At 45.4% G+C, this 16,035-nt stretch overlaps 1 protein-coding gene across 1 annotated transcript in view; it reads left to right on the top strand.

Annotated features, from left to right (window-relative positions):
• The window catches only part of LOC147707968 (amine sulfotransferase-like), a 426,437-nt gene that overhangs the window by 341,847 nt on the left and 68,555 nt on the right, over nucleotides 1-16,035 (top strand). The window contains exon 6 of the mRNA XM_086926774.1: nucleotides 15,291-15,385. Within this exon, the coding sequence (XP_086782900.1) occupies nucleotides 15,291-15,385 (95 nt within the window). The remainder of the gene's footprint in view (nucleotides 1-15,290; nucleotides 15,386-16,035) is intronic.

The raw sequence follows: 16,035 nt of genomic DNA on the forward strand, positions 1-16,035 counted from the left end.
ACCTCATTTTGAACCCAGACATATGCAAATCAATCTTGAACCTGCTCCAATGAGAACAGTCTAACCTGAACTGCCAGGCCTACTCCTCCTTAACCCAGAACACAAGCAACCCAAGAATGGTTTAACACTCGTTAAGGCTCATTAACCAGGTGAAGCTTGGTTCTGGTGACACGGTGTGCAAAGGACTCACATTTAGACATGCCCGTCCCACTTAGGGTGACAATCTAAAGTATACAAAAAAAGTTAGAAAGGAAATTCTTGAATTAATCTCAGTATTGGTCCCACTTAGGGTGACAATCTAGAGCATAAAAAAAAAGTTATGAATGACATTTTTACAATAATCTCAGTACTTGTAATTACTCGGGGATGCATCCCAGTTTATCGTTATTTTGCACACCATGCCACCTCAGCCATTGGACTTTCTACTGCCAGAACAATTGGTTTAACAGAGCCAAGCCCCTATTTAATATGGAACTTGCTTTATAAGAGTTGGTATGGGTCATGATATTGTATCTTTGAGCAGTACAGATGGTGCCTCATATGTTTCCTATTAATTTGCCAATTGTAGGAAAGATGCATAGGGTGAACTCATGCATCATATCCAATGGTGAAATAAGATAACCATGAAAGCTGCCTGAGATTATTTTGTTCATGTACTGACCTTAACCTAGCAGTAGACTCATGTAATAGCGAGTTAGGGTACTTACTGTAGGAACATTTTCCTTCCATATCTCTGAAGTGTGAGGCTATATAGCTTTTAATGCCTGATTTCATAGACTCTCGGGCAGAGATATTATACACACAACAGACAGAATGCCAAAGACATACACCTTATAGTGAGGAAGATCTTTTAAACTATAAAACTGAGTGAAAAGTTCATAAAACAGCAATTCCGAAAATAGAAACGTTATTCACCAGTCCTAACTACCTTGTCAAAATAGTCCAGCCATGTCAGGGCTTTTGTGAAAGGCTTTCATCCTTGTTTGACACACCAATCCTGGGTGTTTACAGGGACACATTGTCCCAACATGTAACTTAGGCCCTCTGTTTGCTGTTCCAAGAAGAGATCTTTTTGCCACCGGTCCTTTTTACTTCACCCACCAGAATAAAAGTAATGGACTTTCTGGTGAGTATCAAATAAGGTTCCACTGTTGATTCCTGGCCAGCTTCTACCTCATAATTACTTGCTCCAGCAATTAGTGACAAGTAACTTGAAAGCATTGAGTGTTTGGAAGCTTGGAATGGTGTCTGTTTTATTAAATATGGAACGTCAGATTCTAATGAGGTTACATAACACTGTCTGAGTACTCTCAGACCAGTCAAAGGGAAAAAAACTTAGAGAACATTTTGACTATGCTATGAGCTGCCTTTGTGGAAGAGTATTGCTCTTGACCCTTGGTAACGTCACTCCTGCACTAGGCAAGGAATGGTAGCAGCCATGATCATGGCTACTGAGATGTTTAGAGCCACTGTAGATAAGGGTGGTCTAGAGTGAATGGCCCTACTGGACATTTCTGCCACTTTTGACAACCAGTTCTATACCAACATTGGGAGGGAGTGGGTCTGGAGGACATTGTCTTCCACCAACTTCTTGGATGGTTGTCCCTGTTGGTGATGATGCTTAAATATTATATATTATGCTGAACACCTAGATTATTTGATCATTCAAGGACAATAATATCAATAGGTAAGTGTTGGTCCTGGCCCTGTCTGCAGGGTCACCCCCAAATGTTTTGCCTTCCCCCTCCCCTTTCTGCTGAATTTGTTTCTGTTGGCTTTTGGTCTTTGGGCACTTTACCACTGCTGACCAGTGCTAAAGTGCATGTATTTTCTAATGATCAATCAATTGATCAGGGGTTTATAGAGCGTGCTACCTATCTGTGAGGGTCTCAAGGCGCTATCGGGGGAGGGGAGCAGCTTCGAATCAGTCAAAGAGCCAGGTCTTGAGTAGGCCTAGGTGGGAAATTTGGTTCCGCTTGAGGAATTTGCGGAATTTGGGTAATTTTGCGTCCCCCGACAGAACGCAGAATTGCCAAAAATGTTGTGATCCGTGGCTTCGTGGAATTTTTTGCTTGTTCAGGCTTTCAAAATGCGTGTTCACAAGATGTTTCTCCCCGAGCATGCAAACAGTGTTCGCAAACAGGAAAAAAGCATCACGAATAAGCAGAACAAGCAATTGCCCATGTTCGCAAAACTTTGGGTGCTCGTGGAGATTTTTTACCTTTTTGTGGAGCTTTGCGTAGCGCGACTATGCAAATTCCGCCCACCCCTAGTCTTGAGGTTCTTCCTGAATGTGTGCAGGGTTGGGAGCGTCTGACGTTCACAGGGAGCTTGTTCCAGTTCTTGGCCGCGATGTAGGAGAAAGCTCTCCCGCCTGCTCTGTATCTGCGGTTTCGGGGGACCTCTGCCAGGGTGAGGTCAGCAGAGCGAAGGTTCCTCTTGGGTACGTGGAAGGATAATCTCTCATTGAGGTATTTGGGTCTGGAGTTGTTGAGGGATTTGTAGGTGTGGGTGAGGAGTTTAAAGGTGATCCTCTTCTCAACAGGGAGCCAGTGGAGGCCTCGTAGGTGTTGGGTCATGTGTTCATGAAGCGGTGTCCCGAGGACGAGTCTGGCTGAGGGGTTCTGGATGGTTTGGAGTTTGTGTAGATGAGTTCTGTTTATTCCAGCGAATAGGGCGTTGGTGTCATCCATTTCGCTGTTTATGAGTATGTGGGTAATGGTCTTTCTGCAGTCAGGAGGGATCCATTTGAAGGTCTTACGGAGGATGCGCAGGTAGTTGAAACTGGTGAAGGTTACGTCGTTGATCTGGCAGTTCATGGAGAGGGAGGAGTTGAGGATGACACCGCGGTTTCGTGTGTGGTCTGCAGGTTTGGGTGGATTCCGAGGGCGGTGGGCCACCAGGTGTTGTCCCAGGCGGGGGGCAGGGTCCGAGGATGAGGACCTCTGTCTTCTCTGAGTTGAGCTTTAAGCAGCGGTCTTTCATCCAGGCTGCCACGTTCTTCATTCCTTCCTGGAAACTGAGTCTTTTGCCTTCAGGATTTCTCGTGAGTGAGAGGATGAGCTGGGTGTCATCGGTGTAGGATACGATGCTGAGCTCATGCTGTCTGACGATGGCGACGTGGAAGGTCATGTAGATGTTGAAGAGCGTGGGGCTGAGCGAGGATCCTTGGGGTACTCCGCAGTTGATATCAGTGGGTTTGGAGAGGAAGGGAGGGATTCTGATCCTCTGGGTTCGGCCGGAGAGAAAGGATTGGATCCAATCCAGGGTGGCTCCTTGTTTTCCCGCGTTGTGTAGTCTGGCTGCGAGTGTGCGATGTGAGACGTTGTTGAAGGCTGCGGCTAGGTCAAGAAGGGTGAGGGCCGCAGTTTGTTCCAGGTCGAGTAGCATGTGGATGTCTTCAGATGGAGGTAGGAGCTGAGCTTGTCACAGAGTTCCTGGGAAGGTGTGATGTCTGTGGCTTCGCGGGGGGGTTTGTGAACTGCTGTATGATGTTGAGCAGTTCCTTGGCGTTGGTCGTGTTGGTCTGAATTTTGTCTCTTATGAAGGTCTATTTGGTGTCTCTTATGCTGGTGGTATTCCTTCAGGGCGTCCCTGTAGTTTTTCCGTGCTTCTGTAGTTTTCTGGTTTCGCCAGGCTTTCCCTAGGCGTCTGCAGGAGGGTCTGGCTTCTTTTAGTTCTGTGGTGAACCAGGTGGCCTTCAGAGGGCGTGTTTGGCCGGGCAGCAGAGGGGTGCAAGCTTGTCGACGCAGCAGGAGATCCAGTGGTGTACTTCCATGACTGTGGCATTGGTGTTAGTCATGGTGCTGGGGGGGTCTTGGAGGAGGGTGGTGTTGAGGTGTTCTTCTTTGACCAAGCTCTGTGAGTGGGCGTGTTAACCAGCTGCTTCAGTGGGAGGTTGGCGAGGAGGGTGGTAGAGTCGGGGTCGTCGCCGTTGTTGAGGAGGAAATTCAGGTCCTCGAGTATAATGAAGTCCGTGGAGGTGATGGCATGGCGTGCGGCGAGCTCGGGGATAGCAGTTGCGGACTGGGTGTGAGGTCCCAGTGGTCTGTAGATGAGGGTGCCACATAGCATGGTTCTGGGGCTGGTCTGGATCTCGAATTGGAGGTGTTCTGTGTTGGAGTGGGGGTCGTTCATGCTGGATGTGGAGAGTCAGAGGGGGGTCTTGAGTGCTATGGTGAATCCTCCTCCAGGGCGGTGGGGCTGCCTTTCTATGGATCTTGTAGCCATCAGGGATGGCAGTGGCACTGTCTGGCCGGAGGTGGCGTTGGTCCGGGTTTCTGTGAAGAAGGCGACGTCAAGCGAGAGGGCATGATCAGATCGCAGATCTCTACAGCGTGTCGGTGAAGGGAATCTCTACAGCGTGTCGGTGAAGGGAGCATACGTTGAGGAAAATACAGCTTAAGGTTTTGGTTATGCGTGCATCAGGAGGGTCTTCGGTGTCGATGGTCAAGGATCTGCAGTGGAGTCTGCATGAGAATGGTCCATTGGTGGTGTTAGGTGAGGATCTATTGCAGCCGGTGTGTCCCGGGGTTGAGAGCATGAGCTACAGTACAATTCCATTTATACAATGAACTGTGGTACAGGAAGGGGGAGGATAAAGCTAGGCGGGCACAATCCACGTGCTGCTGACACCCAAACAGAGGATACAGGTCTGATACGGGGAAGCAGCATTAATAAGCTACAGTGGGGAAATGCAGGGGAAAATAAAAAACAAAACAAGAATTATCAACACAGGTCCCATCAAGGAGAGGTCTCAAATCCTGCCTGGGTGGACCGTAGACTGAGCTCAGCAAGGCGGAGCTGCTGGGAAGAGCTGATCGTTGACCGAGGGTCAGGGGTCTAGCTCACACTCCACGCAGGGGTCGCCATTAAGTAGGCGAGAGGGGAGGGATGTGCAGCTGGGAGTCGGAGTGGGGCCAGGTTGCGGCGGGAAAAAAAAGCGATGAGAAATACAGCGGAGAAAACACAGAAGGACTACAGTAAAATTCCAATTATACAATGAACGGTGGTAAAAACACAGAAAGACTACAGTACAATTCCAATTATGCAATGAATGGTGGTACAAGAAGGGGGGAGCCGAAAGCTACGGGGGGCAAAATCCACGTGCTGCTGACACCCAAACAGAGGATACAGGTCTGATAGGGGGAACCAGCATTAATGGGCTACAGTGGGGGGAATGCAGGGGAAAGTAAAAAACAAAACAAGAATTACCAGCGCGGGAACCAGCAAGGATTGGTCTCGAATAACCCTGGGCTAAGCGCTACGCTCGCGTGGTTTGCGAAGTTTGCGCTACTTCGCACTACGCGAATTGCACATAGCACAGTGCAAACACGTGTAACATAGCAAAGCATAGCGTAGTGCAGTGGTCATATTTTGTTAGCTCGAGGTCCTCAACGTCAAGTTGACGATCGGGAGCAAGCAAAATGACATCCCGGCGATACTTTTTCCTCGTTCGCGATCAGCAACATCAAGTTGCCGATCACGAGCGTGATAATAAAACCTCCTGGCGAGATTCTCAATGCGGGGAGGTCAGGTTTCTCATTGCAAGTGGTCGCGTATGCTTGCGGCTGCTCGCGATGAGAAACTACCCGTACGCATTGAGAAAGCTGCTGTTTGTGTAAAAATCTACTCGAGCGGCATTAAAAGACAGCGCGCACTGTGCAATCATTGAAAAGACATCGTGCACAGTGCAGACAAGCATCCGGCACTGTGCAATCATCGTGAACAGCGCACTACGCAGTTCACGTACTGCTACGCATAGCTCGCGTAGTGCGAAGTGCACTTCGCTTAGCTATGCATAGCGCTACTTCGCGAACTACGCCCAGGGTTAGTCTCGAACCCTGCCTGGGCGTGACTATAGAAAAAGTACAGCAAGGCAGAGCTGATGGGAAAGAGCTGATCTCTGACCGACATTATCCACAATTTGCAAAATTAATTTAATTATAAGTCCCTAGTAAAGTGCACTACAAGAGCCCTTGGCCTGTAAATATAATGTAGCACTGATTGTGCCACTCTCCAATAGGTAAACACTGGCATTACCTTATTAAATTTTATAAGTATAATTTCTAAATGGGAAAGATAGATATTTGGGGTTTGGTGTCTCTGAACTCATAATTTAAAAGCACAATTTATGGTAAAGTTGCAGGTGTGAAAATGCCACTTTTAGAATGTTAGCATTTTCTTAAATGAACCATTCTGTGTCTCTGGCTGTCTCCGCAATTGACTTCCTAATGGGCCATCACCAGGCTGATGGGCCCTCCTTGGCCGGATAGGAGGGAGTGTTGGCACTTGGACCTGAATAGGGCTGTGCCTGTCCCCAAAGAAAGAGCTGCATTTCCCCCTGCAGTGAATCTGGAGCCAGGGCAGGCCCCTTGTGCAATTCTAAGCCCTCTCTTTGAAGTCATCACCACTTCAAAGGCACAACTGGATATAGATACTGGACCCTTGATACTACTAACCCAGTGCATTTGTAGACCTGAGGATATTCTGCCAGGAAGGACTGCTGTGCTGCTGAAAGGACTTTCACTGCGCTGGACTCTAGCCGACTTTGCTGAAATTCTGCTTCGTGCCTGCCCTGCTGCCCTCCTTGCCTGTTGGTGAGAAAAACTAGCCTGCCTCTGTACATCACCAGAACTAAAGTGACTCCAGGGACTTGCTGGCTTGCCTCATGCTCTGAAGTCTCAGGGAATTCAATGGCTTCCAATTATACATCTACATCTGTGGACTCTGCCAACTATGATTCTGCCCTGCAAAGCTGTGTCATTTCAGTCTTGGGTCTATGGAAGTGAGTGTGCTGACTGTTTTACTGTTTTAAGTGTTGAACAAAACCTTCACACATTATCGCTTACGTTAAGCCTGCCTGCTCTGTGCCAAGCTACCAGAGAGTGAGCAGAGCTTAATTTAGGGTGTCTATCTGACTTACCCTGATAGGATTGTGGTCCCTCCCTGGACAAAGTGCTTACCTTTGCCAACTAGAGACCCAATTTCTAACAGTAAGTATGTATAGAGTTTTCACACTTAACTCCATATACAACTAGCTTGATTATATATACATCTCAAAGGAGTTAAGCATACCAAACCTACACTTTCCTATATGCGCTTTCAGTATTTTTGTTCTCAATATTTGGCTAGGATATTAAGGTTTAAGTATATCCCTTATGCAATATTCCATACTACAACACAACACCTGCACTTCTGAGATACTTACACCTAAGTATTGATTTGGAAACAGGAGGACCATTTACTTGTTTTAGATTTTATCTAGTCACTGTGGGCCAGTGCTTAATTTGTTAAGAAAAGGCAATGAGTACAGGGGTCCAAAATTTTCTTAGGATCCAGCACTGGTGCATCCGAATGCCGCTATTGTTTAATACCTATACTGCCTAGTCTTGATTCTACCTTTAGCCTCTTTCTCCCGCCACCTTACACTCCCCATTTACCCTTCCCAAAAATCATTGATAGCTCACACCTCCTGCAACCACATGCACAAACTAATCACTGCATCTTCTCATTGTAAGGAGAAAGTGAACATTTGCTCCACACTTTGTGGGCAATGTGGTACATGATCAGTGCCCATAGACTAACAAGCACATTTTATTTTATTTCACTTCTTTTGGAAAAGTTCAAGCCACCAAGATTTCTCTATTTTTGACTAAGAAGGAGCCTTATCTTAAAATGATACTGTTGTATTCCTGATAACTGCATGAGTGCAAACCATCCTTCAAAAAAATTATTTCACATGAATCAAGGAGCTGAGCAGGAGCAGTGATACCCGAGAGGAGGAGGCAGCTGAGAGCACTGAGAAGAGATATGAGCCACAAGGTAAGGCAGCCGAGTGGGCACTGAGGGGTTGAGGCACGGAAACACAGAAGCCAGCTGAAACTAGGCAGGTGCCAGAGTCAGTCAGGTACTGGGAGAGAACCATATGTAACACAACGGGGGCAGCGTGTGGGCACAGATGTGTACCATGCATACAAGATGCCAGATACTCGACAGTGCAGCTCCTAGTGTGGAGGGTGGTCTGTAAGGTGCTGTAGGCACTTCAGTCTGTGAATACACTATAAGATACCAGAAAGCACTGGGCAACATGGCCCCATTAAAGAGGAACAATAGAGGAATGGGGGCAGGGGCACCCAGCTCTTGCTGGTGGAGGTGTTGGGGACAGTCTAGGTATCTTGTGACGGGCAAGCAGCAGCTTACCAGGTGGGCCACAGTGAGTAACAATCATTACCTATTATGCACTACTGCAGTATACAATTGTGCACAATGAAGAAGTAGTGGCAGCAATTAGGTAGGCATAACCAGGCTCTACCAAGCATCATCACCAGGATTGGTTGGGTGCATGCAGTGTGGATTTTGCTGTCTAGTTGGCGCAGCTAGACTGGGTCTTGGCCTGCAGAAGCAGCCTGACTAAGTGAGGTACAGTTTTCTAGTTGTGTGTTCCGCCCACCACCTTTGCCATCGCTGTCACCAGAAAGCTTCTCCGTAAGCTCTCCACCCCTTAGGACATTTGCTTTGAGGATATTTGCTCTATAATCACAAAATATTTTTCAGTCCTGTCTTGTTCCGTCACTTGAAGTGCTCCCACAGTTTCTCCATCGAATCACCAGTTTAGCATCAGGCATCTAACAAGGTGGAGATGACTGAGTGCTCTCTGCAATAAAAGGATAAAATTGCAAAGGGTGAGGTTACAAAAGAGCGCAGCGGTGAGAAGTGCGCTTCAAAAAGAGCCAGGGAACTGTCTACCAATTGTGCTTCATTGATCACCCCCTGCATCACATCTACTGCAGCGTCAGGTACCTACCAATTGAATGCCTAGGGATTTGACAGAGGTTCATACCCCAGAGTACTTGAGAAGAGTTGGTGGCCCACGTGAGTCTCTTATTGGTCTTAGTGGCTCAGGTTTGCAGGAAGAAACTTTGGCATTGATGCATACATACCTTACATTTCAACTAATGAATGAGGAGGCTTTTGCTTTGATGCTTGTTATGCAGCCAATGAGATTGCTATCCCTGGATAAAAATGGGAGACTACTGAAGAACGACTCCAGCTGAAGTGTGTTTGTGGAGCATGTTGAAAGAATGATCCAGGGTGAGGGGGATGATGGGCGGAAAATTTGTAATCCATCTGAGGTATTTACCGATGTCGATGAGCCTGGTCTAGAACAAAGGGAGCCAATAACCTGCCCGGGGTCCAGGGTCCAGTGAAATCCTGATGAATTTGATGTTTCTGTGGCAAATTAGAATCCCTCAGAACAAGTGGGTGTGTCAAGATTAACAGGAGGAATTGGTGTAAGTAGCGGTGTTGGTGGGAATAATGGAAGCTCCATTAAAGCTTGTAGCAGAACTGGTGTTATAGGCAGCTAAGTTTCCTGTGTGGACTCCCTACCTTCTAATGCCTAAAGAGAAGCAGTGGAAGCAGGACGAGAAATTGGTAAGGTGGTCTGTAGAAGGGTTACCATCATCCCTGTGTGACTTTGTTTCTAAGCATTTTAAAGCAATGTGCCTGTTAAAAGAGGCAGCAGAGGACCATTGTAGATGCCAGTAAAGGAAGAAAAAGTAGAAGCCGAACCGGTTCTAACCACCATGAAGACGACTGTACCAGCCTGGTCATTCCCAATCCATTTCACCACAGAGGACTGTTTTGTTGAAGAGGGCGATATGGTAAATTATTGTTTAAAGCACCACCCTTCGTCAGAGCACATCATGGGATGAAAGCCTTGGGACCCTATGAAGGGCTTGTCTGATGTACCTGATGTATTTCAGACTGTATTCCAGAGTGGGGCATGTGCTCCTTCTGTGGACAAGGTGAACAAGTGTAAAATGTGGTACAAATCCGACTGCTCTGGGTGAGACCTCATCTAGGCAGTCATCTAACAAATTGCCTACTAATTGTCTGCTTATCAAAGTAGACCTAGCGGCTAAAGGTAAACATTAGGGAGCATATTTATGAGATCCTTCTGCTAAGTTTGCACCAAGAAAATTAGTACATGTGTGACACAAAGTTCTGAGTCAGATTTCTGAAGACATGCAAAGCCACATTGCATGGCTTTAAGTGGCCTCATAAATCTTGAGTACGGCAAACACAGCACAAATCTCTGTGTCGCGTTACTCTGTGCAAGGGAGGTGCTCCATGGGTGTTGTAGTGGGTGTTTCCATGAAACTCATACAGGTTTTGAAGCATTCCCAGATTTACACAGACTTTTAAACCTGGAAATGCATCAAAATCTTACGCCTCCCCATGTGAGGCATAAAATAGAGAAATGCCTTTATTTCTTCTCACTTATTCCTCTTTCTATGTGGGCTGCATTCTGCAGCACACATAGAAGGAGGGAAATACTTCCAATGGTTGCCCCTTCCTGCAAAAAGACTATCCTGTCTATTACACAGGTGCCTGCATTGGCACTAGGCTGCTGAAATAGAGCCAGTGCATGGGGAAAGGACAGGATTGCACCTTATTGGATAAATAAGGTGTATTCCTGCTCTTTCACTTTGACGTAGGGCAGTGCAGCAAGGTGACTTGCTGAGCTCCCCTAGACCCAAACCCCATAAATTACACCACAAGTTTCCAGGGAAAGATCTATGAAGACATGTACAGGAGGGACACCTAAACCATCCGCAGGGATTAAATTAGTTGGGGCAGAAAAATGGGAAAACTCATAGGGAAAGTACCTCAGAGAGGTGCCAATTAAATTCCTGTATCTTGTTAGGAAAACTGGTAAGAATGATGTTAAGGAAGCAAGGTAAATAGTTGAAGTCTCAGCGACCACCTTGGAGGTTCACAGCATATATCTACAGGATAGTGTAGAGGTAGATTGGCCAGTGGTCGGGGGACGGTGGTGGCTATAGAAGAGCCCCCTTCCTAGCCGATAATAGTGGTTTGAAACATAACCAGGTAGATACAACAAGGTCCCTAGGTGGAGGTCAGAAAGCAAGCTTTAAAAGGAAATGGTGAGAGCAGGGAGGGTCGCATGAGAATAGTGTTTGTTACCTTCCAAAATGGGGGAAACATGATATAAAACACCTATAGTAAATAAAGATGCAGGGTGGCCAGCAATAAGATGAAACAGGATCAAGGTTTATTCTTGAAGTAGTAGACAGAGGTTCAGATAAAGTTCAGATAAATTGTGTATGGAGGGAGCCCCAATGGGACCAGCATCCTTGCTGCTCAGCCCACACATTCAACTGACAATCTCCCAAGCCATGCACACACCAGCATTCTACAGCATTCTAATTACAACCTATATCTAAGTAAGCGGTTGCAGTATCAAACCTGTAGTTCCATTTTGAATGGCCTCTCATGGGTGGCATAATACATGCTTCAGCCCATGGGAGGCCTCTGGGATACCTATGCCCTGGGTACATGGGTACCATATACTAGGGACTTATAAGGGTACCCCAGTAACCAAACTGGATTGTACCAAAGTGCATGCATGACAATTTAAGGGAGAAAGCAGATAGCATGATCCCAGGCAGACTAGTCAAAGACAGTGAGACATCAAGCAAAAAGTGGGGGTAACCATAAGAAGCAGATCCTACTTTCCTACAATGTGCTTGTGCCAGTACACCAGTTTCACTGGGAAAACATTTTTAGAGTTCTTGATCTAGGCTGTAGTGATCATAACACACTTATTTTCAGAGCTTAAGCAAGCTTTTGAGTAAAGACAAATTGTAATTCAGGTGCCTGAGGTAGTATAACAGAAAAATCTGGGTTATGATCACGGAAGACTCATTAATTACAGGGTCTGCCTGCAATACAATTTGAGCTTCTAATAGCAAAAGTAGGGGATGATGGGATTGGGTAGTACGACAGCCTGATGAAACAACTGTTAGCTCATTTTAAACCAGCAAAGTTTGGACCAACACTAGCAACTGGCCACTGAGATATGGGGAGTGACTGGTTTGATGATTTGTAGGAAGGAAAGAAGAACTTTGAACAAGCATTTTCGACATCGCAGTGAAAATAAAAATATCATATGTGTCAGAGAAGCAACGGAGGCCTCGAAAAAAGCATATCACTATTTATGTGCTCAATAAAGGGAATTTTATAGAGCATATTAAGACAAAATGTTAACTGCTGTTGCAGGGAAAGACAGCAAGCACTTCTGGAGGCTGGTGAATTCTGTCTCCGTCTTATCACCATCCTCCTTGGAAGCACAGATAGCTGAGGAAGATAGGTGTACCTTCATTTACGCCCTTTCTAGTAGAGGAAACTCTGAAAATTGGGTGATGGTCTTGCATGCTTTGCAAGTCGACATAGAGGATATTGCAAATTCTCAATCAGCAGTGGTAGTATCAGAAATCATCCACAATATGAAATTGTTCATGGCTGGAGGCCCAGGTGGCCTTCCATCAGGTATTTTCAAGAAGGACCCCAAAAAGTGGGACTTAGTTTCAATTAGGTTTTTTAAGAGGGTAACACTGATGGCTTAGTGAAGCCTCTTCACATAAAAGGTAAATCTGACTCTCCTGCCAATTATCCCGTGATACGACTATTTGACATCACCTCTAAGGTATTTGCCCAGACTTTACTGTATCACCTAGCAGCCTGTGCACTTGGTGCTGGGTTTATCCTCATGGAACAGGGAGGGTTTAGGTCACATTTTTCAACAATTGACCACTGTTTCACTCTGTGGGGGACAGGACAGAGATCAGTGGAACTGGCAAGCTGTCTTTGCTGCTGCTTCTTTGACTTCTGGGCAACCTTTGACAGGGTAGACAGAGGTATTTTATGTCTTCGGCTCCATAGGTGGAATATCCCAGAGGCTCTGATGGGTCTCCTGATCGAACTCCATACTAACAGCTGGATTCAGGTTGACCTGGATGGAGCTGGGAGCTTGTAAAGGGAAATTCCAGTGGAGAATAAATTGCAACAAGGTTGCCTTTTTGCGCCCCTGTTTTTAGCTTACTGATAGCAGATCTCCCTTCGACACTAAGTGCTAAGCACAGTATTCCCCCTACGATTGTGGGCAGGCACACAAGCTGTCTAATTTATACTGCTGACCTGGTGGTTATGGACTTCATGTCCATTGGGCTCCAAAGTAAATAAATACATTAAGTACTTATTGTCCAGAGAACAAGCTGATGATTAATATTGATATGACAAAAGCATTGTGCTTTTGCAAAGAGGAAGGGAATTTTTCTTGGCTCCTTGACAATGTACAGCTGTAGCAGGTGCAAGAGTACAAATATTTGGGGTTGATACTCCCAGAGGATTTAAGATGGGATAAGCACTTGGCCAACAGAAGGGTTGCTTTGATGGCTGAATTGAACAGTCTGAAGCGGTTTGACAGTAAATATGTCAGCTATACCTTTAAGTCGCTTAGGAAAGTTGCTTTATGCAAAGTTAATTCCTCAGGCACTGTATGGAGCGGAGGTGCTGGCCTTGGATAGACAGGTCACATGGGAGATGCTAGAAAGTAGTACCCTGAAATCCTTACTTGATTTACCAAAAAATGCAATGATTCAAGCCATAAGGCGTGAGCTGAAATTTGTAGCTTGAGAACCTTTAGCAGACTGAAAGGCTTTGCAATACCATTTTTTGATTAAAACTAGTGATCCCTTTATGAAACTATCTATGCAAAGTCTCCCGGAGATAATGGAAACCTTCTCTGGTAAGAGAAGCCCAGTGGAAATCATTATGTAACACTTAGGAGTCTCAAATATTCAGTTTGAATGGGTTGATTAAAAAAAAAGTGACCAAATACAAAGCACTCTCAGGCACTGTGCCAAGGAAACTAGCTGGAATGAAGATCTGTTGTATCTGGAGAATAGGAGCTCTGTTGGTCCAGTTTACTTCACTCAGGAGGGCCCTGATCTCTTTCAGTATCTTTACAGAATACCAGCTAGACAATTGCAAAATTCATTTCTGCTCCTGAGGGTGGGAATTGTTCTTAGACGGCGGATGCCAGATCTGAAAGTGCAAATAGCTCTGAATGGAGGCCAATGCACTTGACAATTGGGCACACGGTATTCGGTGTGTCATCTAATGGTGGATTCTGTATTCATTTCAGAGGAAAGGAAGAAGATCCTGTAACCAATCTTCAAAAAATATGGGATCTGGTCTAGAGAACTTGGTTTAAATATGTTGTGTGGTAAGACTCATCAGGATGTTGCCATCGCTATTGGTCAATACCTACACAAAATCGTCTCATGCTATGCAAGTAAAATTATACCCTCAATCACCTGGGAGCAGGTCACCATACCCTGCCTTGCACAATGCATTATTATTTATTACACAAGTAATTGAATTTTTTGTTGTTTGCTTTTAATAGGATATAAATGCTCTGCGGACATGATAAGTATGATAATCAATTAGAAATACTGTATCTACTCCTAATGTGTTTTCTTCAGAATGAATTGTCATAAGGGCATTATATCTCTTTTAAGGTTGTTGCTGTTTTGTTAAGTAATAATATGATTTAAGTCATTTACTGGTGTTTTATGCTGTATTTAAATGTCAAGTACATGTTTTTGATGCAATCAAACGCTATTTATTGATGCATTGGAATACTGATGCCATATTTCTGATAGAATTTTGGGCCTGATTACGATGACGGTGGGGCCGCCACTGACAACCCGTTGGTGTCTGTGCCACCACTATTGGAATGATGATTCTCCTGTCACATTAGGATGGTGGACGGATGGGTGGCGGTCAGAGAGACCAACAGCCACGGATCTGATGGTCTGAAGGAGCCTGTCGGACCGTCAGAGGGATTTGTATTCCCTAAAATGGTGGCAGTGCCTGCCATACATTGCTGTAGGGATTACAATGTCTCTTTCCGGCCGTCGTTTCATGGTGGATAACCCACCATAAAAAGTCAGACAGAAAGGGACATTGGGGGCCTGTAGCAGGTCCCCATTCCCACCTGGCCCTCAGCTATCGGCTATTGGTGAGCGCGTGGTGCCTGCCAAGTAGTGCAGGGATATGTGCAGTGTCCCCTTTTTGTACTGAGGCATGTGCTGCAGCCAGCAGCACCAACCTCAATCCAAAATATAGGCATTGTAACTGCTGTGGTGGCGGTCACATCCTAATGCCTATGGCGGGACCACTAACAGCCTGTCGGGCGGTCCCATCTACAAAAGATCGTCCGACCGCTATCCTAATCAGCCCCTTATTTCTTGGAAATAAAATATTTAATTTTAATTTTATTTTATATCTTTAATTATTTGTTCTTGCATTAAGCTCTAAAGTGTAAATAAAATCAGATTGTTTTAGAGTGTGTATGTTGAATGTGCATGTCTTTCTCAGAAACTGTAAAAAGCCTAATTTTCAATTTTATTTATTAGTATTTGGTGGTTGCTGGTTTGAACATGTCAGAGGCTGGTATTCTCAAAAGGAGAATGTCGATTTCCTATTGCTTTCATATGAGGAGATGGTGAAGGTAATCCTTTTTTTTACATCATATTTCTTCATATATCATCATATACACAACAAGTGTATGCTTTAACATGCAAACATGAAATCAGTCGGTATCAATTTATAACTGTTGCTTGTGTCTAGTTTATATCCCCAAAATGAGTCGATATACGCCACATGAGGGGTGCGGTCATGGCTGGTATGGAACGTGGTGGGTGTTGTGGTAAAAAACAAACTTACCTCTGCACGCCCTCTGTCCTACAGCGTCTTTCCTCCGCTTCTCTTCCAGTAAGCATCTAGGGTCCCCTGATTGTCTAAGTGCTGTGGTTCAGTGCTTAAATGGGGACTGCGAGCCTGTGCATGCTCTCCACCCAGGCTGTATGTTACAGCTAGGTGGACAACATGCTAAGTGCGCATGACAGTTTGGTCAAATCATAACGCACACTTAAGTGCACATACCACTTTTCCCCCTGCTGGTTATGATGACAGCCAAACCCCGCCCATCTCCACCCTAAAACTGGCTTCAGCAAGGAAAAAAAAGGATAATAACAGTGAATTATTATCATATTCTTTTTTACTCTGCTGAAAAGCAGTAGGGCAACACTCCTCGTCCTTAGCAGGGGAGATGACACTGGAGGGTAGATAACTTTGGCACCTTCAAAATATTTATCTATA

This window comes from Lissotriton vulgaris, chromosome 6 (genome assembly GCF_964263255.1).
Source record: "Lissotriton vulgaris chromosome 6, aLisVul1.2, whole genome shotgun sequence".
NCBI classification, from domain to species: domain Eukaryota; kingdom Metazoa; phylum Chordata; class Amphibia; order Caudata; family Salamandridae; genus Lissotriton; species Lissotriton vulgaris.